Consider the following 27,976-nt stretch of genomic DNA (forward strand, 5'->3'; position numbering starts at 1 on the left):
CATCGGGGCCCACTTGCAACAATGGCACAAAGCTGTACAGTGTGCAAGTGGACTGTACAGTGTGCAAAAGACTGACTCTGTTTGAACTGTTTTTATGTTGTTCTCTTTAGGAAAGTCAGCAGAAACATAATTTTTTCATGTCTCTCAATGTCAAAATCTTTCTCTTTCTTTTTTCATCAGGTGGTGCTGTGGTTACAAAACTCATTATATATTACTCGTATCTTTTATAAATACATGTATTGGACCTGTTATCCAGAATGCTAAGAACCTGGGGTTTTCTAGTTAATGGATATTTCCATAATTTGGATATTTATATCTTAAGTCTACTAGAAAATCATGTAAATAGTAAATAAACCCAATAGGCTGGTTTTGCTTCTAATAAGGATTCATTATATCTTAGTTTGGATCAAGTGCAAGGTACTGTTTTATTACTACAGAGGAAAAAAGTAATCAGTTTTAAAAATGTTGATTATTTGGATAAAATGGCATGTTCAACACAAACATACAGTATTCTTTAAACTCATGTTGAACAAAACTCCCTGACCCTTAAAGGCTGCAGCAAATAAGCTCACCCTGGCTAATGTTGCAGATAAACTTCCACAACAAATGATTATCATAATCAGTAGTGTAACTACAGAGGAAGCAGACCCCCCACATATCAGGGGGACCCTGAGTCTGTATAAGGGGTCCGATAGTGACCTGCAATGCACAGGGTAATGTAACCAATAGAGCATTGCAAATCTATACCAAACAAAAGATAATTTACTTAAAGGAGAGCTGAACCCCCCAATAAGAAAAGCCCCTACCTACTACCCTAGGTAGTCCCCCCTCCCTGCTTCCCCCAACATACTTAATTCCCCCTGAATACGTATCAGTATGCGCAGTGGAGCTCATGGGCACCACCTTCTGGATCTCTGGTCTTCTTCTGTAAGTGAGCGACGTATTAGTTTATGCAGAGTTGGAGCAGTCTTCCAATTTGTAGCAACAGCGCATGGGCCAAAAGTAGCTGCCAAAGGGAAGGAAGAGGACACAAAGAAGACCGGAGATTCAGAAGATGGCACCCAAGAGCTCCGCTGTGCTTACTCTGCACGATACGTGAACAAACTCTTAGGGGCAATTTCAGGGGTAACTATCTATGCAGGGGGGGGGGGTGGACTACCTAGGTTAGTAGGTAGGGGTTTTATTTCTCCTTTAAGTTAGTATAATTTTCCTCTGGCAAGACTTTTCTAGTTATTCTCTGGTTTACTAATATGCCTAAAACAGTCAATTACATTCAGATTCCATTCAGCACTCTTAAGACATCATTGCATTTGCCACATTTCCCCCTCCCTCCCAATTCTCTATAATTGTGTAGGGCACTGTGTATGGGTATTAGGTCCCCCATTCTGGTGCATAGACACAATTTTGGGGTGATACACAACTTCTTGAATAGGTACACTTGAGCATGGTTTATCAGCGTAGAATGCCAGGGCATATTAGCAATTGGCACATATACAAATAAGTGCAAGTATGGTGTTTGGATGCATGTACCTTTAATTGTGTCAATACAAGCAACAATTACATTAATTTTAGCCTGACTGCACAAATTGGAATTGTAAATAAGCCCTATAGTTTTTAAATATGATGACACAATATACAGATTTTATAGAGTGGACATGGTATTTTCATTTCTAGCTTTGTTCCGGCCAAACCAAAACGCTGGCTGTGCTTGCTCATTCCACTTTTACTAACATTGGCATCAATAATTATTTTAATTGTCTGGTGCTGTAAAGTAACCCCAACATCTGCAGGGGCTCCCCCTTTGTTACGTCGCTGCTGCTGAATTTAATCAGCATTTAAATATAGGGTTTGGCTGCAGCTGGAATATATGAGAAGAAACTACACAGAAACAAAACCCCAAAAGGGATGCCTTTTGACAAAGCAACTATTTTATTTTACAAATAAAAATAAATAAGGGGCGCAGCCGCACACTCCCATTGAGTTACATTGTATCAGCACCTTTAATCAAAGAAAGATATATTGCACTTACAATTTATGCAGAAAATGATTGTTCATCCACAAAGTCTGTTAAATCTGTTTCGTAATCTGTTTGTAAGTGCAATATATCTTTCTTTGATTAAAGGTGCTGATAAAATTTTACACGATGAGCGCGCCCCTTCTTTTATGTTTATTTTTAGACTTTGCCTGCATGGGACCAGCAGATTAAGGAGGCAGCACCGCATGTGGAACATTTGTTGGAGTTGTCGGATAATTTGCATTTAACCCCTGGAGCATCGAACATTTGTTTTTGACCTTCGGAGTATTTGGACTTTGTTATTCGTGTGCATTATGTTCTACAAATAACTGCCTTTAACCAGTTAGCACCCCACTCTCTTATCTAAATCATTTTAGTTTCACAGTGTTGTGTTGGCTGCATCGCATCTAACAATAGAAAATACACACAGGGCGTTATTTATTAAAGTCTAATGCCAAAAATGTAAAAATTTGACTTTTTTTTTACTATTGAATCCATTTGCAAATTTTTAGTGAGAAAAAGTCAGAATCTGACCTGCCGAGATTGTATATAAGTCAGTGGGAGAGGTCCCTATCCTATTTGTGGTCTTCGGTGGAATTAGCCTGAAAATCCAACTATTTTGGACTTGGTCAGGCAAAAATCCAAAGAAATCATGCTTTTTTATAAATAATAAATAAGTGGATTCTAGTTTGGTCTGACTTTTTTTATTTAAATAGTCAGAAAAATTCAGATTTTGATAAATAAGGCCCCCCACTGTGCTGTTTGTTTGTAAGGCCCCCCACTGTGCTGTTTGTTTGTTCCTGCACTGTTAGGTTCAGGGCACATAGGTAGATTCGGGGAGATTAGTCGTCCGGCGACAAATCTCCCCTTCTTCGGGGCAACTAATCTCCCCGAACTGCCTCCCCTGCGTTCCTGCCGATTAAAATGTAAATCGCCGGCGGGATGGCACTCGAAGCGATTCATTTTCCAAAATTGCCTGGCTAGGAAACTTCGGGCGACTTCGGAAGACAAATAAGCTCCAAGTGCCATCCCGCCGGCAATTTACATTTTAACCGTCAGGAAGGCAGGGGAGGCAGTCTAACCTGTCTAGTGCCAGGGACTGAGACAACACGTCCCCAGGTAGGTTATTATATTGCATTGCAAGCAGTGCTGCATGCGTATTACACTGCGGGTTTTCCCACTGCTACAGAAAGGAATCTGGCGTGCGTGCATGTGGCACAGAAAAGACCCTGTGTGTGCCAGCGCTGGATGATATGCTTGGTTTCCCTGACTCTCTTACCTACTGTCTCTTGCACAGAACACAACATCAATAACTTCACAAACTCTGCAGCTGATCAATAACCCCTGATTAATCTGCTCCCAGCTGTCGGGTATATTTAGCGCATCATAATTAGAATTATTAATTAAAAATAGGAAATCAATTGTCACACACATGCCTAAAAAAAGTCATCATAGGCAGGGGCACAAGCAATACCTTGTCCTTAAATTGAGTTTCTGTGACTTTAGCAGGCATCACAACATAGAGCAGTCTCCTGCTGGCAGGAAAAGAAACCAACACACTCCTCAGTATTTAGCTTCAAGATGTGCCACAGGGTGCAGACAGCACGTGCCTCAGATCTTCTACTAAACATTGGCAGCTTTATTCAGCCTTGAGTGTGTTCTCAGAACGTTTTGAACTTTAAAGTTTTAGTTGAAAACTAGTTATTTTTCGTAAACCATTTGTTGTAAGTTTTGAAAGAATTTTAACTGCTGATCTGCAAGGTGCTGTTAGATACACTGATTTGCTGCACGATTCACAACTGCTTTGCTTCATAAAAATATATTGTACTTAATACAGTTTTTTTGTATGTAATGGCAGAGGTGTGCATGGTCACTTATAATGAATAAATCTTGTAGGGCATGTAATCTAGTTTAAATAGAAAAACAAACCTACCCCTTGAAAAAAAATCACATGTTTAAATTTGCTGCTGTGCTGAAATCTATGCATTCCCACATCAGGACTTATCCTTGCAACAATTCCATTAAAAAATAAAACAAGGCAAAAAAAAAAAAACAAGTGTTGCAGGAATGCAAAGATCTCAGCGCACCATTGCACCATGGGTGCCATTTGTAAAGATAAATATCTGAGGGTATCGCATGTTGATGTATTTAGACGTGTCCGATAAAGGGTTGATCAGTTTGGATTAATTGTACGGTTGGGTTACCCTCAAAATGCAATGAAAAAACACGTAATATAGTGAAACACATAAACTGTCAGAATGCTTTCCATTTTGCTTATATATATCTCACAGACATTGGGGCAAATTCACTTAAGGGTGAAGTGGCCAACGCTAGAGTCAATTCTCCAGAAATCCCATCCGCAGGGACATCACCAATTCACTAACGGGCGTAGAGGACAATTCGATAGTGAACGAGACCGTCAGTAGCGTTTGTTCGAAATTCTATTTCCAGTCGACTTTTCATTCTGGCAAACGGTCGTTACTCCGCAAATTCAGTAAAGCCCGAGTTTTACTGTACGTTACCTCTTTCACCAGAGTTTAGTGGCCACATCAGACCAGGCGAACTGCTAAAACGGAGCTACATCTTCCTCAATCTTATGTCAGTGACATCATATCCTGTATGCTGGAAATTCATTAAAAAAAAACTCTTGTCAAAAACCCCGGCGACTTTTCTTTTTTTTTTTTTAAAGCGGGATTGCCTTCAAAAGTCCAAAGTATTAAAGACTTCTGTATTTCTAACTAATTTAAAGGGCATGACACCTTTATATAAGGATGGGCTCATGTCTAGGGCATTAGAGGACCTCTTCTGTCTTTATTGTGGCTCATTGGATATTTATTTTAAAAAGTGGCCATTTCAATCATTTGCACGAACATTACTATTAAAGACGTTCATACGACTTTTGGGTACCCGCCCTATTCAAATTAACCTAACGCAAGATTAATAGCAAAGTTTTGCTAGGCAGAAATGAACGCTAGTGAAAAACCGCTATGGAATGCTTGCAGTGCTGAAGTAACGCTAGCGAAAATTCGCCAGCGTTCAGCTACTGAGACGCAACATCAAATTTTAGTGAATTAGCATAGTGCTAATGAATTTGCGCCTGCAGAAGTGTTGCAGAGTGTGGCAAAGCGATCACTGGAGAAAAATCTCCCGTTGGTGAATTTGCCCCTGTGTGTCCCTAAAACTGTCTAGTCTGGGTTTGGACAGTTTTGCTATAGACTGTGTGAATAGAAATGGCAGAGGTTTCAATATACATTCTGGGTCAGTAGAACTTAGTGCTATGTACTATATAAGTGTGCTTTATAACTCTGTTTATTTGTTAGTTCAGGAATATTATATTGATTTTATGTGTGTTCTGTCTATTTAGTTGTGTGCATTATTTTTGTCAGGATGTGACAGCGAACACTGGGGCCCACACTGCAGTAATCGTTGTCAGTGCCAAAACGAGGCTCTGTGTAACCCTATCACTGGTGCCTGTGTCTGCTCAGATGGCTACAGAGGTTGGCGCTGTGAGGACTGGTGTGACCCTGGTACTTATGGAAAAGCCTGCCAACTGAGATGCCAATGTCAAAATGGGGCAACTTGCGACCACAGGACAGGCGAGTGCCACTGTGCCCCCGGATACACAGGAGCTTTGTGAGTATCCAGAGACTGTTAAAGAAAGAAATTACTGTATATACTTGAGTATAAGCCGAGTATAAGCCACTGAAAATGTGCTGGAAAAGTCTACCTCGGCTTATACTCGAGTCTCTGCCTGTCTGCGAGGGAGGGGTTGTTACAGAGGGAAATGAATGTATTAAGAAATGGGCACTGGAGACCTGAAACTACGGAGGCTGCTTGCAGGGGGGGGGAGCTTTTTTCTGAGCTTTCTTTCCACTTGCTTGTCTGGGAGGAAGGGGGGAGCTGCAGAAGGAGAGCAGCTTTTAGTAAAATGGAATTATTAAAGTTATTAAAGTACTGAGACTGGCGAGGGGGTGTCTGGCTGCAGGGAAGAAAAGGATAAATGCAGCACAGTTCGAATAACAGAGACCGACCCTGGCTTTCCACAACTTATGATTGACAGCACTGACAGCCAATGAGTTGGAGGACAGAACTGTTATGCAAAGACACCCAACCCCAACCTCAGAGCTGGCCAGAGGCAGGTAGAGAGAAGCTCCTTAAACTTCACAATCCTCCCTGCATGCCTTTCCTGAGATCCGGTTAGAAGGAGAAGTGGGTGGGGAGCTGTGCCGGGAAAGCAAAATGTGAACCTACAGGTAAAAGTGTAGTATAGGCTTATACTCGAGTCAATACAGGTTCCCAGTTTTCCTAGGTAAAATTAGGTACCTCGGCTTATACTCGGGTCGGGTAGTAGAAATAGGAGTACTTCACTGTACCAAACCCAAACCATCCAAGCACTGTAACTATCCAAAATTGTATACAGTAACTACCCACCTTTTTATTGTCCCACACTTCTACACTTTCTAGTGTCTGAGGTGTTGTAGCTAAACTCAGTTTAGGGAACATTTTAAAGCATCAACATAAAAGCACTATCCCTGGCAAAAAGTGGCGATTAAGCCTCCATATTTTATTGGGGTCCAATTTTGCTTTATTTCTTTAAAACCCAAACCCATATAAATGATTTTGTACTGAAACCTTTGGCCTCCTGTATATCTATAATGCAAGTGCACTTTGTACAACTGCTCACTTACAGCATTAGATCTTACATGAAGGCTCACAGGGGCTCTTGGAAATAGCATCTATTTGTTGAAGTTGGAATGTGATTGAGTTGAACCATTACACCAAATTTGCAGTACTCTACAAATGCTTTATTATTAACATCAAATGTATTTTATCTTTTATTTTTGCCCATGCGGTTAAAAAAAAGAGTTCAGAAATAGGCGAATTAGACCTCTACTGTAAATCCAACTCTCATGGCACAAGTTGTGACGAGCTAGTTGATCTGATTAAATAGTTTTCATTGTTGCTTTTTGGGCAAGCCAGAAGGACTACGTTGTTAGCATTACAGGTAATAAACAGAGATATATGTAATATAAAAATCAATGACATCTTCATATCAGATTAGCCTAGCGATAGTTAGAAAAACACACAGATACTGATAAAGAAATAAAGCCCCCCAAGATGCTGTATGTAAGTAAATTTTGGAGGAGAAAGCATTTATGTCTGAAGAATTGCAATTGACCTTTTCCATCTATAATAGTTGTGAGGAGTTATGCCCACCTGGGAGTCATGGGGCACTATGTGAGCTACGATGCCCTTGCCAGAACGGTGGTGTCTGTCACCATGTGACCGGAGACTGTTCATGTCCTGCAGGATGGACAGTAAGTAATTCTGCGAGTGCTTATTTTATTCTTTGTATAGCAAATACTGACTATAAGGGCAAAGACACACACGAAGATTCGTGGAAATTTAGTCACCCCACGCCTCTTCTTCAGGTGACTTATCTCCCCTTCTGGCTGGCTAGAATCGAAATCAACGGCTGGATGGCACTTGGAGCGCCTTGTTTTCCGAAGTCGTCTGAAGTTTCCTTGAGTTCCCCGAGTGCTATCCTGCCGGCGATTAAGATTCTAGCCGACGGGAAGGAAGTTCGGGGAGATTAGTCGCCCAAAGAAGAGGTGATTTGTGTGTCTTTGCCCTAAAGGTCAGCCCTCATCATGACATTCACAGCCCAAACTGTAATCTGTTGCACTGTGATCCCAACACATCATGAACAATAAGAGCATCAGCCACATGCCTTGCAGCAGCCAGCGGCCAAAAGTCAGGGAAAAGTCTACATGAAGGGGCAGATTTACTAAGGTTCGAATGGTAAATTCAAATTTTCAAATTGTTTCTTTGGTCAAAACTCACAATTTTGAGTTTAAAACCACCAACTTGAATTATAATTCGAATGTGAGATTTATCGCACCTCGACCCTGGAAACAGTTCTTATTCGATACTTCACCACCTAAAAACCTGCCGATTTCATGTAGAAGTCAATGGCAGAGGTCTGTTGAACCATTTGAAGATGTTAAAAGCCTTCCTGACATTCAAGTTTTTTTCAGAAGAAAACTCGATTCGATTTTAATTTTTACGGGTCGTTCCTATTCAAACAAATTTTAGACGTTCGAGTTTTTCCATATATAATCCCCATTCGAATTGTGAGCACATTCAAGTTTATTAGGGTTAAAAAAAAATCAATAACTCTAAAATTCGACCTTTGATAAATAACCCCCTAATTCTCCAGTCATGCGTTAAAATGATATACAGTATGTTAAGCATTTGCATCAAGTCTTATGCGGCTGACTTCAATGCTCCGCCTTATACCTATTAAAACATGTGAAATAGATGCAAGGCATAGTGCACAGCGGAGCATTGGCACAACTTATGTGCAACATTTAGGGGCAGATTTATCTGTGACATAAGGAAAACTCTTCCATCCTCTATTCATTTTTTTTTCAGAGGTTTATTTATCAAATGGCTCTTAACTTTCACCCATTGATAAAAATGCCTCTAAAAATCACACAGGAAGGAATGAATAGAGAGTACAGGGGTTTTCCTACAGTGAGCTCTAATTTCATTCTTTGATAAATCTGCTACTCCGTAATCAGCACAGAATTTTGCACCAAAATTGTCAGCTAACCTGCCAATTGTTTTCTAAAATATGAACTTTAGTACACCATGTGGAGCTTCTTTATACTTCCTTCTCTGTTGCAGGGTACAGTGTGTGCCCAGCCATGTTCCTCTGGGAGATTTGGGGTGAACTGCAGTCAAGAGTGTCAATGTCACAATGGCGCCCAATGTGATCCTCTGAGTGGAAGGTGCCAGTGTGCAGCAGGATACACTGGAGAGAGGTAAATCTCTGCATTTCTCTACAGCCATCTAGTGGTTAGAATATTGCTTTGCATAAGCTATTCAAGGGTTCAAATCCAAATTTCTACTAGTTCTCCAGGATATGGCATTTAGATGATAATAGTTTTCACCTTCCATACTTTCTCATTACTTATTACTTCTAATTAGTTACTCTAATTCCATGCCTTATAATTACAATTTATACTATACATATCCGTACCTTATGGCCTGCTTCAGAGCCATTACTTCCTGGTGGTTTAAAGTGTCCAGAAGCAGGGGTGTAACTACAGAGCAAGCAGACCCTGTGGCTGCAGGGGGGGCCAGGAGGAATAGGGACCCCATGAGGCCCTAATTCTTATACAATTTCAATAAATAAAAAAAAAAAACATAACTGTGATGTACTTTGTATTCTGGTGCACATTACGCCCCCTTTGTGCACAATGCTTATGTGAGGCCGAACAACAAAGTTTCGCTGGTTAGATGTTACCAGTGAATCAATTGCCACACTTAAAGGTTGTTCTGTATACCATGCATTACAGTGTTTAGTTTGTCTGAACTAATGCCAGAGGCTGTATTAATTCCTAGGATCGTAGAACTCATACAGACTATGTAAGAATGCTCCATCTCCTGCCTCGGGGAGTAATACAATAAGAGTCTGTTTATTACATTCATAACTCTCCCAGGGAGACATTACACTTGGGAATCTTTAGATCTGCAACACAGAACAAACAATTTGGTGCTTGCTTTATGCCAAAAATCTGTATGTTTTTTTCTAGTTCTTACTGGTTTAAATAATCAATAATTACTTGTTCAGAATGTGATATAATGTAGATCACTCGTGTGTGTGTTTGTGTATGTGAAATAAAACAATTGTTACTTATAAGTGATGGATGAATTTCTTCCATTTCATGAAAAATTAGTGAAACTCAAAAATCGTCTTTTTTGACGCCGGCAAATTTTCGCTGGAGGTTTGGTAATTTATTCGCCGGTGCTAAACTTGGAAATTCCATGCAAATTCGTTCCAAGCGAATTTATTCGCCCATCACTACTACTTATCATTAATTTGTTGCTTTTTTTCCCCATACCCTACTACAGAACACAATTGTGATTGGTTGTGGCTACAGCAATGGAATGGAACTGCAATGGAGTAATGCTCCCTTCTGTGCCTGTTGATTTAAATGAAATACAAAAAAAAAATAAAGTATTTTATCTTTGTTTGCAATAAGCACCCAGTTATGGTGCTTGAAGTGCCACAGAATTCTGCTTAAATATTACTGGAATCACAATTAATTATTAGACTAATTGGACTGATTCAATCTTTGGCCCTCGGGCTAATTTTACAGGATTGCTATGCTATGTGATTTCAGCAGTAGGTTGCTGTTTTGTCCCCATACACAGATTAATAAACGACTTACTCAATAAGCCAGTGTTGGGGTGTATGATCAGTTTAACTTTGATTTGGCACTATAAATGAGATGTTCCCATTGCCCTGTGTGTCATAGAATCTTCAAACCAAGTAAGGATGTTGGCCACCTGGCCTCAATATTATTTAACCCATTGAGCTTGTCTGAATCAGTGCCACAGGCTGTATTATTCCCAAAAACAATTATACAGCATATGAAAAAAGTTCCATCTGTAGCAATACAATACAATACCAGTCTTTATACCAATGGCATAGAGTTTGTTGCCAAGAGAAAACTGCATTTGCTGTTTAGTATCCCACTAACACTCCCTGATGTGGTTTAGCTATTTGGGATCCTTGAAAGCCTTTTTGGCAACTCAACTATGACTAAACAAAGCAAGGATGTATCCCCCTGGCATAAACATTATGTAACCCACTACGTTTGTACAAATCAATGCTGGAGGCTGTATTATTCCCTGGTATTGTAGAATTATTTGAACGATAAAACAGTCTATAGAAGAATGCTCCATCTTCTGCAACTGAAAGTATTAAAATACCATTCTCTATACCAATGGCATAGAATTGATTGTCAAGCTAAAGCTGCTTATACTGAGTAAATGTCCACACTGACACTCTCCCATCAAGAACCCTTGAAAGCCTTTTTGGCAACTGTTTAACAGCAAGGATGTTGACTATCAGGCCTCAACATGATGTAACCCAAAAATCATCAGTAAAATGCTTCTTAAATAGGATTAATTCAAAGAAGCAAGTTAAGTGAAGAAAGGTGGGTAGTGCTTGTTAAAAGTGTTGCAGCAGAGTAAGTAGAGGATTCCGAGAGAAAATGTGCTGAGTGAATTATGAGAATGCTTGGAGATGTGGGAAGAGAATGGCCCCATCCTTCTGTGATTATCTGTTGTGTTCATTAATCGGTGTTTGTATAAAATTCATTAGCAAGCTACGCTGTTTGATCTCTAACTAGACAAGTTTGCAGAATCGCGTGTTTGTTAGATGAAGAGGGTAGCTAATTATGTATGAGTCGTCGATATTTAATTTCCACTTGCTGTATCCTCATAGTTTAACTACTTGTGAACTGTTTGTGGGACATATCTGAAGAAAACTGCCTGTACATTTAGAACTTTCTCTAACAATAGCTAGCAATAAAGTCTGTTTGCACAACCGACTATACTTGATATATTATGAATTCAGACAAGTGTAAGTGCAACTAATCACATGCAGAACCCAGGTATAGCCATTAGATTGACCTTTTGTTGTCCATCTGATGCACATGTCAGTATCTGCAATGCTGCTCACTGTGCTTATACAGTAGTTATAGGGTATAGATCCTGTATATGAAATCCATTGGTCCAATATTCAGTATCACCATAGTACTCTTCCATCTATAACATATCATTTGTACTTAAACGCAATCCCACAATTGCATTTCCATTGTACCACTTACATGTTGGCTACCTGGTTGTAGAAAACCAGAAAAAACAGAAAAAAGATACAGGAAAATGATGGGTTCTGGCAAGCTTCAATGAAGCTGAGGCTGATAGCACATAAATTGACAGTTCTCATGATCCTTTATTTAGAAAGCATCAACATATACTGAAGCACTGTACAGTTGGACTGACATAAACAGCAGATTAGTCAGTTATTCAGATCCTCTTGTTACTGTCACAAACAAAAAGAAGACCTGTGTACATAAAGAAAAATGTCATACATTTGCAATTTTACGATCAGCTTCATCATTGAGTTGAATAGGATTATATTTACTATTCTTTTGACTTTTTTTAGTAGTTCAAGAGGTGAGAAAATTCCCAAATCACCCTCAATTTCTGTCTACAGAATCGTACGATTTTCGGACCGTGTGTGGAGAGTCCCAACATTTTTCGTCCGGCGGAGATCGGTCGTTTGGTCGATCGGACAGGTTAAAAGATTTCTGTCGGCTGCCGATAATATCTCTGCGTGTATTGCCGATCATACGATTTTCAGATGGAGACTGTCACTAGCTTTGGTCGGACATAACTTTAGTACGATTGCTGTCAGGGGCAGAACATCGGCTGATCTGTTCTTTTGTACTTTATTTGATCCGAATGGTTAGTGGCAGGTCAGGGGGTTGTGGCCAGCTTTAGTTACATTTAACGTTACATACATTTAATGAATGGCTTTTCAGTGCTCTGAATGCTTTGCAGTCCCCAGTTATTCAGTATTTTGTGATTGTAGGTTAGGTGAGTAAGCCATGTTCAAAATCATTATCATTAAGCTTGAAAATAAGCACAATGAATAAGCTCTCTGCAAACAACAGAAACTGGCTATTTTAAAGTATATTGTTACATTGATTGATTTTCACTTTTGATGGTTTAAACTTCTTTTAGATTTTACAACAAAAGTGTTCAGCAGAGCAGAAGGTGTGAAACAAGCCCTGACATTGTTTATTAAAACAAGAAGATTATTATTCAGGGTTACATTTGGCAGGCCTTAGATCTTTGGGACATTGTTTTGCTGTTTTTGCAGGGGCCGGCTACCCGCCTGGAGCTAGTGTTAGCCAAGTTCTTGGTTGAGATCATTGGCTGTACATCTGACTTCTGTAGTATGAGCTGAAGGGGAGCTATTTCTAAATAGTATTTTCATGGCAATCATATCTAAACATTGTCTAGATCTTCAGCTATTGTAAGACTATATAACTCCACCACTGCCAGCTAGAGCAAACAGGTATTTGGGATATATTATACCACATTATACTACAACATATATATTATATGCTGGATCTAACCAAGAAATCAGTCAAGCTGCACAAAGAGTTACCAGCCAAACTTTCACTCATTACCTGTTCACCCTCTCCTCAATTCTTTCCAGCAGTGTCAGATCCAACTAGTTCTGTATATCTGTGCCAGATCCCAGCAGGTACAAGTTTCACTGGTCATACTCCCCATGCAGACAGAATGAGCCAGGCTGTTAGGAGAGGCACGGTGTACACAGGAGGAGTGGAGCCACAGCGTCTGATCCTCAATACACAAATATCTCATCAATAGCTCCGTACCAAAGATAGTGATGTTCATATATTCAATAAATTATATAAAAATGGCAGTACATTGTAATATAGTCTCCTGAAAAATCCTGATGTTCATAATAAAATATTATCCTGTTCATATGCTTTAACAATGCTTTGAAAATACTGTAACTACTGTACTTCCAAAGTCTCCCGTGTACTTGCTCTAAATCAGAATATAACAAAACTGATTCTGGGTGCAAACAACACTCATTGTGTGTCAACATCAAGGCTACACAAAATGAATCCTTCACTCGCAACACTGTATTGCAGTACAGTAAGTATAAACCATCAAATTCATATCTGCCTGATAAGGACATCAGGTCAGCCCATATCGGGTTTACTTTTTCTTCTAAACAAAAAAGTAATAATAAAGGTCCCCAAGGGTGCACTGCCCTGAGCCTTCAGCTAGGGGAGCAGATCAAAACCCTATAGGTGTAGAGCAGGCACTCAAAGAGCAGTCTTCCCACTAGATGTGCAAGATTCATGAAGGTCGTCGTACGCTTTTTGTGTTTCAGTTGGTTTCAGATAATTCACATGAAATAAAGACTTCTCAAATTACTTTCTATTTACTATGTGTGACCACAGAGCCGGGCCAACCCGGCCAGGCGCCCTAGGAAACCTAGCCGGCCACGGCACTGGCTGATATTGAGCTCGTGCCTACTCTGCCTACCTCTAGTTCCGGCCCCGTGTGACTGTTTTTCTAATATTGAAATGTTTTATCCCAGGCATATAGCTAGATAGTCTATGATCAAGTGTTTGTGAAACACAAAATGAGTAAGACGTCCTTCATGTGTACCTAATAAAAGTTTTGAATTTTACACTCCTTGACTGCCTGCTCTACACTAGTGATGGGCGAATTTATTTGCCAGTCGCAAATTCACGCAAATTTGCGCGATTCGCCGCCAGCGAATAAATTTGCGAAACGCCTGCGAAAATTCTCCCAAAAGATTTGCCAGCGTCAAAAAATTTTTTCACCACGCCGAAAAAAAATGGGCGCCGGCGCCAAAAACGAGACGAATTTTTTGCCGTTTTGCGAAATTCGCAAATTTTCCGGGGGAAGCAAAACGGCGCAAATTCGCCCATCACTACTCTACACCTATATGGTTTTACTTTGTCTAGTGTAAACCGAATACTGACATACAACTGAACATTGACATACCAACCATTTGTGGTGCATCATACAATAATTTTGATGATTGCTTAGACTGTGTATGTCAAGACCAAACCCAGGCTGTTCTATCTGGAATACCACTTAGTAATATATGAAGCATGTGCAGTTGCTTCTATTGAAATCTGTATTTGTGCACCAAAGTTTGTCTTGGTTACCTACATACAGTAAGTTGGTAAATGAGCCTACAGGTTACCATAGACATTAAAGGGCAGATTTGCTAAAGGGCAAAGTGGTTAACGCTGGCGACAATTCACCAGCGTTACTGCTCGCAGGGACATCGCCGATTTACTAATGGCCACATGTGCCAATTCGCTAGCGAAAGAGATAGGCGCTATCGCTCATTCACATTCTAAAGCCAGGTGACAATTTGCTCTGGCAAATGGACGTTACCCCTGCAAATTCATTAAAATGTGGATTTTACTGGACATTACCTCTTTCACCAGACTTGCCAGCTCAGACCAGTCAAGTGCAATGGAGTGCATAGATCTTCCTCAATCTTCTGTTACTTACATCATATTCTTTAGTGGAGAAAGCATCAAAGTTCAGAAAACGCTGGTGTCTTTTCCTTTTTTCAGAGTGATAACCTGCAAAAGTCCTTAAATTTTTTTTTGGGGTAAAATGGGTTGCCCCCATACATTTTCTAATATATGGAACATTAATTATACAGTGGGCTCATGTGTAGGGCATAACAACTCTATTGTCTTTATTAACGTTCCCTGGACATGTGTAATTAACAGTGGAAATGCAATGTATTTGCTGCAACATGTAACATAAAGACGTCCATTCAACTTTAAATGTCCTGCCATATGCAAATTAACCTGAGCGCAGGAAATCTAATGAATTTTCACTAGCCAGAAATGAACGCTAGCGCATCTTCGCTTTGAATTGCTTGCAATGGCGAAGTAATGCTTTCGAAAAGTTGCCAGCTTTGGTCGCCCACGACGAAACTCACCAGGACCTGGAAGATGCCCAGGTGCACTGCCCTGAGCCTTCAGCTAGGGGAGTGGATCAAACCCATATAGGTGTAAAGCAGGCACTCAAAGAGCAGTCTTCCCACCAGACGTTCAAGATTCGAAAACTTTATTAGATACACATGAAGGACGCTGCACGCTTTTCGTGTTTCACAGACACTTAAAGGGGTTGTTTACCTTCCAACACTTTTATCAGTTCAGTTGGTTTCAGATAGTTTACCAGAAATAAATATTTTTTTCCAATTACTTTCTATTTTCTATGTGTGACTGTTTTCTAATATTGAAGTGTAATTTTTCACCTTCTAAAGCAGCTCTGGGGAGGGGGTCACCGACCCTGTAACCTGTCCTAAATTGATACATTTATTTGATATATTTCTTATCTCTGAATTTCATTACTTGTCTGAGCGAATTTTCGCCTGGCGAAGTGTGGCGATGGGTGCGAAGCGGTCGCTGGCAACTTTTGGCAGGATAGTGAATCTGCCCCTAAGATTTTCCTATCCTTAATGACCGATTTTAATGCAATCTGATAAATCAATCGAATTATCAGGAGGTTAGTGGGCACCGAACGATTGTGCATCTAAATATTTTTGTATATATATGTAATTCTGTAATTTTGCTGTATAAACCCATTTATTGAACAGTGTCATGGAATATGTTGGAGCTTTATAAATACATATAATAATAATAATAATAATTATTGTGTTCTTCGCAGATGCCATGAGGAATGCCCTGTTGGAACTTACGGCTTCCAGTGTACAGAGAGATGTGATTGTCAGAATGGAGCTAAGTGTTACCACATCAATGGTGCCTGTATTTGTGAACCTGGTTTCAAAGGAATCCTCTGTGAAGAACGTGTGTGTCCAGAAGGGCTTTATAGCCTCAAGTGCAACAAGAACTGCCCATGTAATCGAACCAATACCCGTGGGTATGTTGTTTTTTAAAATGTATCTCTTTTGCGCAATTTATTGGCAGAAGAGGTTTTCGATGGACGCAAATGAACGGCTGAATACATTTATATTCGGTTTTAAAGGTGTGAGCTGCCAGCTGTGTGTGAGAAATGAGATGAGGTAAAGAACAAGTTTAGAGAATGGGTGGCCATGCCTCCGAACAAATTTTATAGTATGCTTAATAATATAAGCCATCACGTTGGAGAAGCGTATAGATAAGTACAACAGTATAAATGGATCATTTCTATTGCTGGCTGAGGGTGTCAGTTTAGAAGAATTGCACAATAATTTGACAACCCCCATGTTTGTTTTCATTTCTCTGCATTAAAAAATAAATGTGTTTATCTGGAATTTGCTGATGTAATCGTGATTTTGGATAAATATGGCATTATCCCAAGCCTGCAGTAAGATTTACGTCCCAGAAATCTTCATTCATTCTTATATCTCTTCCCCTCTATAGAGAACAGTTAGAGAGAGGACAGTCATGTGCTGTTAGCAGGATACTTCTTCCAACAATTCTCTGTACAAAAGGGTTAACGTCCTTTCTGACCCGAAATTTCAGCAGGATAACCCCCCTAGCTCATCTATTTCAGATCATGCTGATGAGCGTATGAAATCCAGGCTGGCTGCTCCTGTCCCCGGCTGAACAAACACTAGATAACAAAACAATATATTTTTTGAAGCATATGTGAGCATTATGTACTGCTAAACAGATTAGGTTTATGTATTTGCAGAACTCTAAGCAATGAGAAAATCATCCATTTTAATTATGACAACGTTTAGAATAAACCATGTGTCGGGAGCGGGCGATAAGAGGGGAGTAATGTCCCTTCAAGTATTTCATATTCATGTCTTTGTTTTATTTAAGGACATTCGTATGCCATATGGTTGAAATCATCTCTCTTTTGCTTAGAACATTTAAATAATAGATATTTTCCCCTCAGGAGCAGGGTTACAGCAGATGAATGAATTGCAGGGATACTGCGGGCGAATGAATTGCAGGGAGTGGGGTCCCTTTGTGGCCAGACTTTGACACAAGGATGTATTGTTTTAATTAGTTCTCCTGCACACACCACAGCTCTGATCTGACTAGTCTCTCTCACTCTCACTTCACTCACAGCTGCCACCCTCTGTCTGGGGAGTGCACCTGCAGGGCAGGCTGGAGCGGACTTTACTGCGAGGAGCCTTGCCGGCCAGGCTTCTATGGAGAGGGTTGCCAACAGCTGTGCACTTGCCATAATGGCGCCGACTGTGATAGTATGACAGGGAGGTGTATCTGTGCTCCAGGGTACACGGTAAGAAGACTTCATTTGTATTCATCTCGGTGGTTTTTCTGTCTGGCACATCCACTCACATATTTATCTATGTCATATGTATGATGAGCCTAACAAAAGCGAGGCAGCCAACGACCAGTGTAAAACTGCATTGTAATTAATAAACATGGAAGGAAGTCATTTCCAGGCATTACAAAGCCATGTTAAAATAAGTATGTTTATGCCACTGTAACCTTATCAGTGTGTAGCTGAATTAATCCTAAACAATGCACCAAAGGGTGTAACCCAGCTGCAAGGGGGGGCCCAGGAGGTATAGGAGCCCCATGAGGCCATAATTCACTATACAATTTCAATAAATATTTGTAATACAGGTCAACCTTTAGACATTTTGGGGGGCCTGAAAAATAATTTGCTGTGGGGCCCAGTAATATCTAGTTACGCCACTGAATGTGCCCCTTTTTAACAGTCCTCTGCAACAGAATTAAAGGATAAGTAAACCTAACTAAGTGAATGTAAAATTGATGAGAGTGCTATTCTAAGATATTTTGCAATGTACATTCAGTATTTATTTATTTAATTCCAAGATATTAAAGGATTCATCAATTGATTTTTATTACATAAGAGTCACCTGCTGGTCATTTTCTGACCAGTCTGACCAGGCCTGGACTGGGAGTCAAAATAGGCCCAGCCATTCAAAGTACACAGAGGCCCAAACAGCCCCCTACCAGCCCACTATATGGTAACTTTCTAATGATCCATACAGCAGCCCCTCTGGCATTTGCCAGAACCCACAGATTGCCAGTCCGGGCCTGAGTCTGACCACCAAGTAGTGAAGGAAGTTGAAGTTAGAAGCTGCTCTGATGTTCTTCTGGTTAGGAAAAAAAAATAGAAACCTTTCTCATATCTTTCCTAAGCAGAAAAACATCAGACCAGTCCTCTTTCTTTCTCCTGACAACTTCTTTAGACTACTTGGTGGTCAGACTGGTCAGAAAATGACCAGCAGGTGGGGCTGTTGTAACAAATTCATTCCTGTTAACAGTACATGTAACCTTTAATATCTTGGAATTAAAAAATAAACAAATAATGAATGTACATTGCAAAAGTGCTTAATAAATAGCACCCTCATCAATTTTACATACACTTATTTTTCAGGTTTACTTGTCCTTTAATAATCCCCTTATCTCATGGACTATCTCACCTTCCCTAAGTGGCACAAATGCTCCTTTTAGTCAGCATCTTGATGTAGACTGACAGGTCTTTGATGAATGCGCTATTTCTTCTATTTGTTATATTGGTCCTTTTTTAAGGAGCTGCATAGGAGTCACCTTCTGTAATTTTATGAAATAAACAGCTTTTCACACTTTTTTTCTGTGCCCTTTAATTCATGTTGTGTACCAGCAGCTTTGTTGATGACAAAGCCATGTTGGGATATGCATTCTTTACTTTCGCAGAAGCTCGGGTTTTCTGGAGCTGTGAAATTCAGTCTTTCACTTGCACATTGTGGGAAGGAGGTAACACATTTTTATAATTAACCTGCTCTGGTTTCATAACTGCACTGATCTCATGGAAAGGATGGAAATTAGCTGCGGGGGATCCATATTATTTAATTGCATGGCCTTAAATTATATTTTGTCCCAGTTGACCCTAAACAAAGTTCAACAGTAAATTATTTTTATGAGATCTGCCCTCTGGCAGTTTGCCTTAATAAATCTGGGTTATCCCTAGTATTGTGATTCTATGTATTAAAGGACAAGGAAAGTTAAACTAAAGAAGTAGGCTAGAAATGTGCACCATTACATTGTCTTCTATACCAGCTGAAGGCAACCACAGCCCTTTAGCAGTAAAGATCTGTGTCTCCAAAGATGTCACAGTAGCTCCCCATCTTCTTTTCTGCTGATTCACTGCACATGCTCTGTGCTGCTGTCACTTACTGAGCTTAGGGACCCACTCACAATATACAGTACACATAGAATAAAAATGTCACGATATAAGGCTGATTAGCAATTAATACAGATTTACTACATGGCAACACAACCAGTGCAATTAGCATCAGAATTTAATATTCTGCCCAATAGCATCAGCTTATATTACCGACTAACCTCAGCTGCTCAGAGTCCACTGAGCATTTGAGTGTCGCAGACACTTTCCAAGATGGTGACGACCTGTGACAAGTTTGAAGTCCTGGATCATTGCTGCTATTGACAAGCTGAAACTTTAGGCTGGTGCAATAAGTGCAATAAGTTCAGTATATAAAACATGGCATTTTTAGCCCTATTCATTTTTAGGGTTTAGTTCTCCTTTAAGGGGACTCTTTTCTGTGGAGGCTGTTCATTATGATTCTGCCTTCTTCTAGCCTTTGCCTTAAATTTTCCATTTAGATTGTAAGCCCTTGTATTCATACAGTGTGGTTTGCATTGTATTAGCCTCCACTATTCTTCCCCCATTCCTTGACTGCAGCCTCATTAGTTCTTGTAAGGCGTCTGCCCCCTCCTCTTAAATCATAACAAGTCCGGAGTGCAGGACACTCATGTTTATTTGCTAAGCTCAGCAACTGGCTCTGAAAACGCTGCAGCTGCAGAAAATCCTTCAGTACAGCCCACGGAGATCAAATGCCACCTCCATTCTCAGGAGCGGAGAGGGACTATGCTATCCTCTTTTCTCCAACTCTTCATTCCATCTGCCAGACCAAACGACCATGAAATCCACATTAGTGATGGGCGAATAAATTCTCCAGGTGCGAATTCGCGGCAAATTTCCATGCTTCGCTGCCGCCGAATAATTTCGTGAAACTGGCATAAAACTACACAGGCGTCCAAAAATTTTGGACGTGCGTCGGATAAGTTGCACATGTCCAAACTGTCTCGCGCCAACATTATTTGGATGCCCATTGACTTTAAAGCCGGTGTCAATATTGACGCGGGTATCAAAATTTGCGTTACGCTAATTTTTCGATGGTTCACGGATTTCACGGGAAATTCCTGAATTTTTCGGTGAAGCGAAACGCGATATATTCGCCCATCACTAATCCACATAAATGAGAGAAATCTGCTGCTTCTGTTATCTTTGATTAGGAATAACGTATTAAGTATTAAGTATATAAGTATTTGGAGAATGTGGAATTTACCTGGATAAAGAAGTGCTTTGCTAATCCTTAAAGGATGAAGTGTCAGCATACCATGATTCTGGTGAAACTTAAACCCCTTGAAGCTCATTAAAATTGTCTGCAAATTTGCAGATCCATCACAAATACATTACTCACCAAGTATTCAAAGGGGTGAGAAATAGAGAGGTGCTAGTTACTCTGAGCCCCCAAAAACGAATCTGCATTAGTGTATAGGATAAATATATTATATTTAAATGTTATATGTTATTAGAGTGGATTATATGTTAGAGTGGATTACACTGCAAGGGCACTAAGGGCAGAGACACATGCAATGATTCGGGGAGATTTAGGGCAGAGACACACACGAAGATTCAGGGAGATTTGGCAACAAAGCTTATTCTTTGGGCAATTAATCTCCCCAAACTGCCTTACTACTGGCTAGAACCTAAATCGCTGGCAGGATGGCATTAGGAGCTCTTCGTTTTCCGAAGTGCCTCACAAGGAAACCTCAGGCGACTTCGGAAAACGAATCGATCCGAGTGCCATCCCGTCAGCGATTTAGATTCCAGCCGGCGGAAAGGCTTTTCGGGGAGATCAGTTGCCGGGCGACTAAATATCCCTGAATCTTCGTGTGTGGCTCCACACTAAAGGACAGTGTTTAGAGGACTAGTGTCCTGCAGGCCCTGGTATAAAATTTACACACACACAACCAGCCTCTTGGTGCAACACCTCTCTGTACTGACCACCTCCTGGCTAGGCTAAACTCTTGAATATTTGTGCTTTTTGTAAACAAGAGTCTGCCAATGGTTAGCATTCTGTACAGACCATGAAAGCCAAATGTGCTGCTCTATACTGCGCTATGAACCTTATATAACCAGTATCACCAAGACTGAAAGGGCTTTTTATACATTTAAATATAATATACTACAGGTATTACGTTTGCCTTATAAGCAGCTTAATGGTGTCAGTGGTGGTAGCACATATAAACCATTATATACATCATGTAACAGAGAAGCCATTTATAATACATTAAAGTAGTTATTCACCTTATAGTATGATGTAGAGTGATATTCTGAGACAATTTGCAACTGGTTTTCATTTTTTATTATTTGTGTTTTTTTTAAGTCAATTAGCTTTTTATTCAGCAGCTCTCCAGTTTTCAATTTGAGCAATCTGGTTGCTGGGGTGCAAATTACTCTAGCAACTAAACATTGATTTGAGTAAGAAACTGGAATATGAATAGGAAAGGGCCTGAATATTAAGATGTGTAAGTTGCAGGGTGGAGAGAACAAAGGAAGATGCGTCCAGGGCGCCGAATGCTCGCGAAGTTTCGCTAGTGTTACTGTGGCAAGCGAAGCAAAGTTGCGCTAGCGCTGCCTAATTTGCATACGGCGGGAAGTTAAAGTTCAATGGACGTATATGTTGCAGCAAATACATTACACTACACAAGCCCGGGAAGCCTTAATAAAAGAAAATAGAGTTATTATATTGCCCTACACATGAGCCCAGTGTATAGTTTATGTGCCGTACTGTAGGGAAGCCGGGTACCCCAGAAAACATTTATGATCTTTTGCAGCCGATCACCCTGAAAAATGAAGAGTCAACAGCGTTTTTTGAAACTTTTTCAACTATTTTTTGAGGAACTCCTATCTAATCTATTGCACTTCGCCTAGTCTGAGGTGGTGAAGGCAAGTCTGATGCAAGCGGTAACGTTCAGTAAAATCCACATCTCAGTGAATTTGCATAGTTACGTCCATTCGCCAGAGCGCAACTTCGCTAGGTATAAGAGAGTGAAGTACTGCTAGAGTCTGTCTTCTTTGCTAGCAAAGTTTTGCCTGCCCCCGTTAGTAAACCCCCCAAGTAGTGAAATTACGTCACGCTGGTATTTACGCTAACGTTAGTCACTTCGCTCTTTAGTAAATCTGCCCCCATGCCTCTACTTGCTGTGTTCCCTTTTCCCTATATCTTGTGCTCTTACCTGCTCCCTTTCTGCTTTACTACTCCCTATTTCTTGTGCTTTTCCCTGTTCTATTTTCTTGTTACTACTTGTGCTGTTCTTTGTTTCTTCTGCAGTACTTTTCTGTTTTAACAGCATAACTTGGCATTCTGTTTTCTGCTCTATGCTGATACTGTACTCTTCCCTCCCAATAAATGAACTGCTTCATCTGATTCCCGTCAGTATGTCTGTGGCCTTTAACCAGCCTTAATCAATGTCCCTGTGCCTTGTTAATGAGGCTTTTATCTTCTTGATTTATTTCCAATAGGTCTCGTGTACAGCTGCCCACTAATCCCAGTGACCTGTCATTCATTGCCCCCCCTCCAACCGGTAGGAGCTTGGCAGCTTCCTCACATCCTCATTGCATCGCATCTCTAACTAATTATTATTGTGCAGAGGCCACTAAATGCCGCTCTCAAGCTGTCCAGCCTCTTTTAGCAAGTACAAGTCTGTGTCATGTTGTGGGAAGCTTTTGGTTTCAGCAGGTGTTGTTTGGAAGCCTTCCACCCATTTTTTTTGACCTGTCTGCACAGATATTTGGGCACTGTGCCCTGTGGTTGATATAGATAGTGGTATGGGGAATAGAGGTGATGGGTTTAGACACATGGCTATTTCATGGCAAAATAACATTCTAAATATATTATAGTCTGCCTTCCATTTGTACAGTAAAGCTTAAAATACATGACTATGAGGACTACAGATGTTAAATGCAGACTTGCTTTGTACATTTTTGTTAAATATTACAGACTAAGGAAAGGTGAATTATTATTTAACATCTTCCTAGCTGTCAAACCTCCCCCCCCCTCTATTTATATAGCAGCAACTTTACTGGACATCTTTACAATTCAAGATCCCTACCATTTGCGCACACACATACTGTACATAACAAACCAATCAGACCCTACACAACAGAAGGGCAGATTTACTAACGGGCGAATATCCGCCAGCATCAGCTTTGCACCACTTTGCCAGGCGCAAATGTGATAGGAATACGCTAATTCACCAAAATGAGAAGTTTCGTCCCAGGCGTTGAACGCTGGTGACTTTTCGCTAGCGTTACTTCGGCTGTGTGAGCATTTCATAGCGAGGATGCGCTCACATTCATGTGTGCCTAGCGAAATTCCGCTAGTGATCTTTAGCTTCGGTCAATTTGCATAGGGGGTGAAATTTAAAGTTGTAGGGACGTCTTTATTATAAATGTTGCTGCAAATGGTTTAAGTTATCGTTTTTTAATATACAGGTCCATGGGAACCTTAATAAAGATAAGAGAGTTAATATAATGCCCTACACATGAGCCCACTGTAAAATTAATGTTACAAATGTTATAAAATGTCTGGAGAAAACTGATTACCCAAAAAAAGTAAGTTAGGACCTTTGCAGGCAATCCCGGTTAATAAAAGGAAAAGTCGCCAGCGTTTTTAGGAACTTTAATGCATTTTTGGCACACAGGGTATGATCTAGCTTCTTTTTAGCACTTTGCCTGGTCTGAGGTGGTGAAGGCAACTCTGGCAAAAGAGATAATGTTAAATAAAATCCGCACTTTAGTGGATTTGCAGAGTAACGATTGTTCGCCAGAGTGAAAAGTCACCTGGCGATATAGTGCGAATGAACGATATCGACAGTCCGTTTCACTAGCGAATTGGTGCCTGCTAGTGAATTGGCGATGTCCCTGCGGGTGGCAACGCTGGCAAAAGCCACTTGGCCCTTTAGTAAATCTGCCCCATGGAAAGTGACAAATCATGAAGACATTAATGTTGTCCGATAAAATCAGTATAGACCTTAAACCATAATATGACCTACTTATATTTTTTTAATAAAAAATCTATATTGAGCTTTTTTTTTTACTGAACTTCAACCCTGCTTTTATAAATAGGGTAATATAGTCAAAGCTCCTTATCTCCCTCGTTAACAGAGGGCTTCTCAGTGGACTGGTAATTAGTTTCATTAGTTTTCTCTGTTTGGCAGAACCATCAATGGACATTAAATGCTAAAGAGAAACTAGTATCCCTTTCTTGTTTAGAGCCAGAAATGAACCATAGATATTTCTTAATTAAAACAACAGACAAAAGGTATATTATTGCAAGCCCTATTCATTAAACTGAAGTTATAAAAGGGTGTATACTTTGTCTTTAAACTAAAATGTCAATGATTATTTTATACCGTCTGTTTTGGGGTATCAGTATGACTTGCTCAATATGTGATTGCTGTTAGTGATGGGCGAATTTGGGGTGTTTTTGTTCAGCGAAAAATTTGCAAATTTCCAAAGAAATGGACGCCAGCAAATTTTCTCGTCGGCGGCAAATTGTGGGAATTCGTCGCAAATTTGCGCCTGGTGAATAAATTCGCCCATCACTAATTGCTGTAGATGAGAGTCCCAACTTAGCTACTTACCATTTCATATGGAGAAGACATTGCTTGTTACTGTACTAGGAAGTGACACTCCTTATGTAGATTGTGCAGAAAAGTCCTGTGTCTATAAAACCTAGTGTCTTGATAGATCAATAAACTATTGGAAGAAGTAGTTTAAATTTCAAAGTGCTGTTCTTGTTCACTACCCTGCCAGCAATGGTTATTACAAATGTGTATGTTTGCAATGACCATTTAATGTAAACTAATACATTGACATAATCTAATACTTTTTGATTGGTGTCTTTATTGGTTCAGCAGTGCAAATAGAACACCTAACCTAACACTATTTATTATGAAAAAGAGTGATTATTCATTTCTGTAGTTGCACTATTATTTCTCATACATTGTATAGTCACCTGTTTATGTCTTCTTTTGTAATCAAAGGAGAACTGAACCCTAAAAATGAATATGGTTACAAAATCGCATCTTTTAAGCAATAGCAGCAATGATTCAGGACTTCAGATTGTCACGGGGGGTCACCATCTTGAAAAGTGTCTGCGATACTCACATGCTTAGTGTTTTCTGAACTGCTGTTGAGAAGCTAAGCTTAGGGGTTGTAGTTGTAGCAAATTTACAAGCAGAAAATGAGGTTGGCCTATAATATAAACTGATGCTACAAGACTGATTATTAAATTCTGATGCTAGTTGCACTGGTTTCTGTGCTGACATGTAGTTATCATCTGTATTAATTACTAATCAGCCTTATATTGTGACATTTCTATTCTATGTGTACTGTATATTGTGAGTGGGTCCCTAAGCTCAGTAAGTGACAGCAGCACAGAGCATTTGCAGTGAATCAGCAGAAAAGAAGACGGGGAGCTACTGGGGCATCTTTGGAGACACAGGTCTTTACTGCTAAAGGGCTGTGGTTGCCTTGGGCTGGTACAGAAGCCCAAACCATAATGTATAACATTTCTTGCCTACTTCTTTAGTAAGGCTTTAGTTGTCCTTTAACAGACTCTGTTGCTCTTTTTTTCAATGTAAGTGTTGTTCTAGACAGCAAATCTACCTATAATCAATGTTTTCTTCCTCCTTCGTGTGGGGCTGAGATCACTAGCTATGCTGAACATCTCTGGATAGCAGAAGGTGCCATATCATGCATACAGTACAATAATGCTATAATAAGAAGAAATCTATAATATGCAGTAACAAATATCACACCTGGGACTTCATCTGTGTATATCAAACAGGCAAAAATAAATGAAGTGCACATTCCATTTTACACGAAATAGCCTTTTGCTGAATTTCCCTCTCAGTCTTACTTAACCACCTATAATGTGAATATCTAATAAATACTGCAGAGTGTAAGGATAAAAAAATAAAAGCCCAAATACGCCAAATAAGCATCGGAATAGGCAGCAGTTTCCTTAAACTCTCAGTGCTGGCTTCAATGACCTGTACTTGGAAGCACTGACAGACAAAATATTTCAGTAAACTGCCCCATATATCTAAACACTTATTCTACAAAAAAAATATTTCAATAAACTAACCATAGAGCAGTGTTTCTCAAGGTGGCCATACACAGAGAGATCTTCAAACGAGCGGATCTCTTCCCGATTGAGGTGGGCGATATCGGGCTGATCCGATCATGGGCCTAGGGCCCAATGATCGGATCAGAATGGAGGCCAAACAGGCGGTCGGATCGCAGGACTGCATCAACGAAAAGATTTTTAATCTGCCCGATCGACTTCTGGCCGACTTTCAGGCAGATATCGATCGGGGACGCCCGTCGGCTGGCCCCACACACGGGCCAATAAGTTGCGACTGTCGGCAGCTTTTATCGGCCTATGTATGGGGGGCCTTTAGACTCTATGCCTGGCACCCCTGGGTGAGCTTGTGTCAATGAGTAATGGACTCAGCCTGAAGGCCAGATGCTGGGTTTTCATTTGGAGGGGTTGAACTTGATGGACTTTGTCTATGACTATGTAACTGATACACCAGCCTGCTCATTTGTGAACCCAAGCAGAGTGTACACAGAGTACTCTGTCCTGTTTTGTAGCACAGAGACCTGCAGCTCCCTCCATGAAGGACAGGCAGTAGAAGGCACATAAGTGCGCCCCTCACCTCATACCTTGCATGCCATTCAGACTCACAAGGTACAGAGCAGGAGGCTCAACCCGCATCAGGGCCCTGTCCAAACAGTTTTTCCATCCTGTGCTTACTGCAAGGAGTACTATGCAGTTGTAGGGGTTGTGTGGGTGCAATCCTATGCCCCCCAGGGTCGAGAAGATCCCTCATTATTTTCCTATATCAGTATCTAATGAGCTATGGGGGCCCTGCCGAAAGACTGGACCTTCCAATGTATTTTTTCGTGCTGTTCTAAGACACTTATAAGCAATGTTTTTATTTCCAGTCTGTGATATGGAAAAGAGCCTTTTATATATGATAGCTTCAGATCTGTACTATTTGCCAAGTCTGTCGGCACTAGAAGAATATACTTTCGCCGTTACATGGGCAGCAAAAAGTATTTTAATTGTGGCTCATAAGAAGTCCAGACCCTTTTATCAGGTAATCACCTCCACAAGGAGTAATTAGCCGGGCTCTTGGGAGAGGGGGAGCATATAAATAGGACATGATAAGAACAGAGTGAAGAGAAACAGAAAAATCAGAAGCAGACATTGGCTCGTGTTAAAACACTCTGCACAGCTCTTAATTATTCCCCGGGCAAAAATGTACAAGGTTTTCTCTTGAATATGACATTTTTAAATTTCCTTTACAGTGCGTTTTTGTGTGTTATATATGTATGATAGATTATTCAGTACTGTAACTTATGCAGAATGAAATGTTTTAATTAGTATATTCACGTGAA

The 27,976-nt window shown here is 40.3% G+C and overlaps 1 protein-coding gene across 3 annotated transcripts in view; it reads left to right on the top strand.

The window, feature by feature from the left end:
* Positions 1 to 27,976, top strand: part of megf11.S (multiple EGF-like-domains 11 S homeolog) — a 219,190-nt gene that overhangs the window by 133,727 nt on the left and 57,487 nt on the right. For all 3 annotated transcript variants that reach the window (XM_041588193.1, XM_041588194.1, XM_018255246.2), the window contains exons 6-10: positions 5,401 to 5,647; positions 7,212 to 7,332; positions 8,705 to 8,841; positions 16,151 to 16,363; positions 17,506 to 17,680. In XM_041588193.1, the coding sequence (XP_041444127.1) occupies positions 5,401 to 5,647; positions 7,212 to 7,332; positions 8,705 to 8,841; positions 16,151 to 16,363; positions 17,506 to 17,680 (893 nt within the window). The remainder of the gene's footprint in view (positions 1 to 5,400; positions 5,648 to 7,211; positions 7,333 to 8,704; positions 8,842 to 16,150; positions 16,364 to 17,505; positions 17,681 to 27,976) is intronic.

The sequence above is a fragment of the Xenopus laevis genome, chromosome 3S (assembly GCF_017654675.1).
Source record: "Xenopus laevis strain J_2021 chromosome 3S, Xenopus_laevis_v10.1, whole genome shotgun sequence".
NCBI classification, from domain to species: Eukaryota; Metazoa; Chordata; class Amphibia; order Anura; family Pipidae; genus Xenopus; species Xenopus laevis.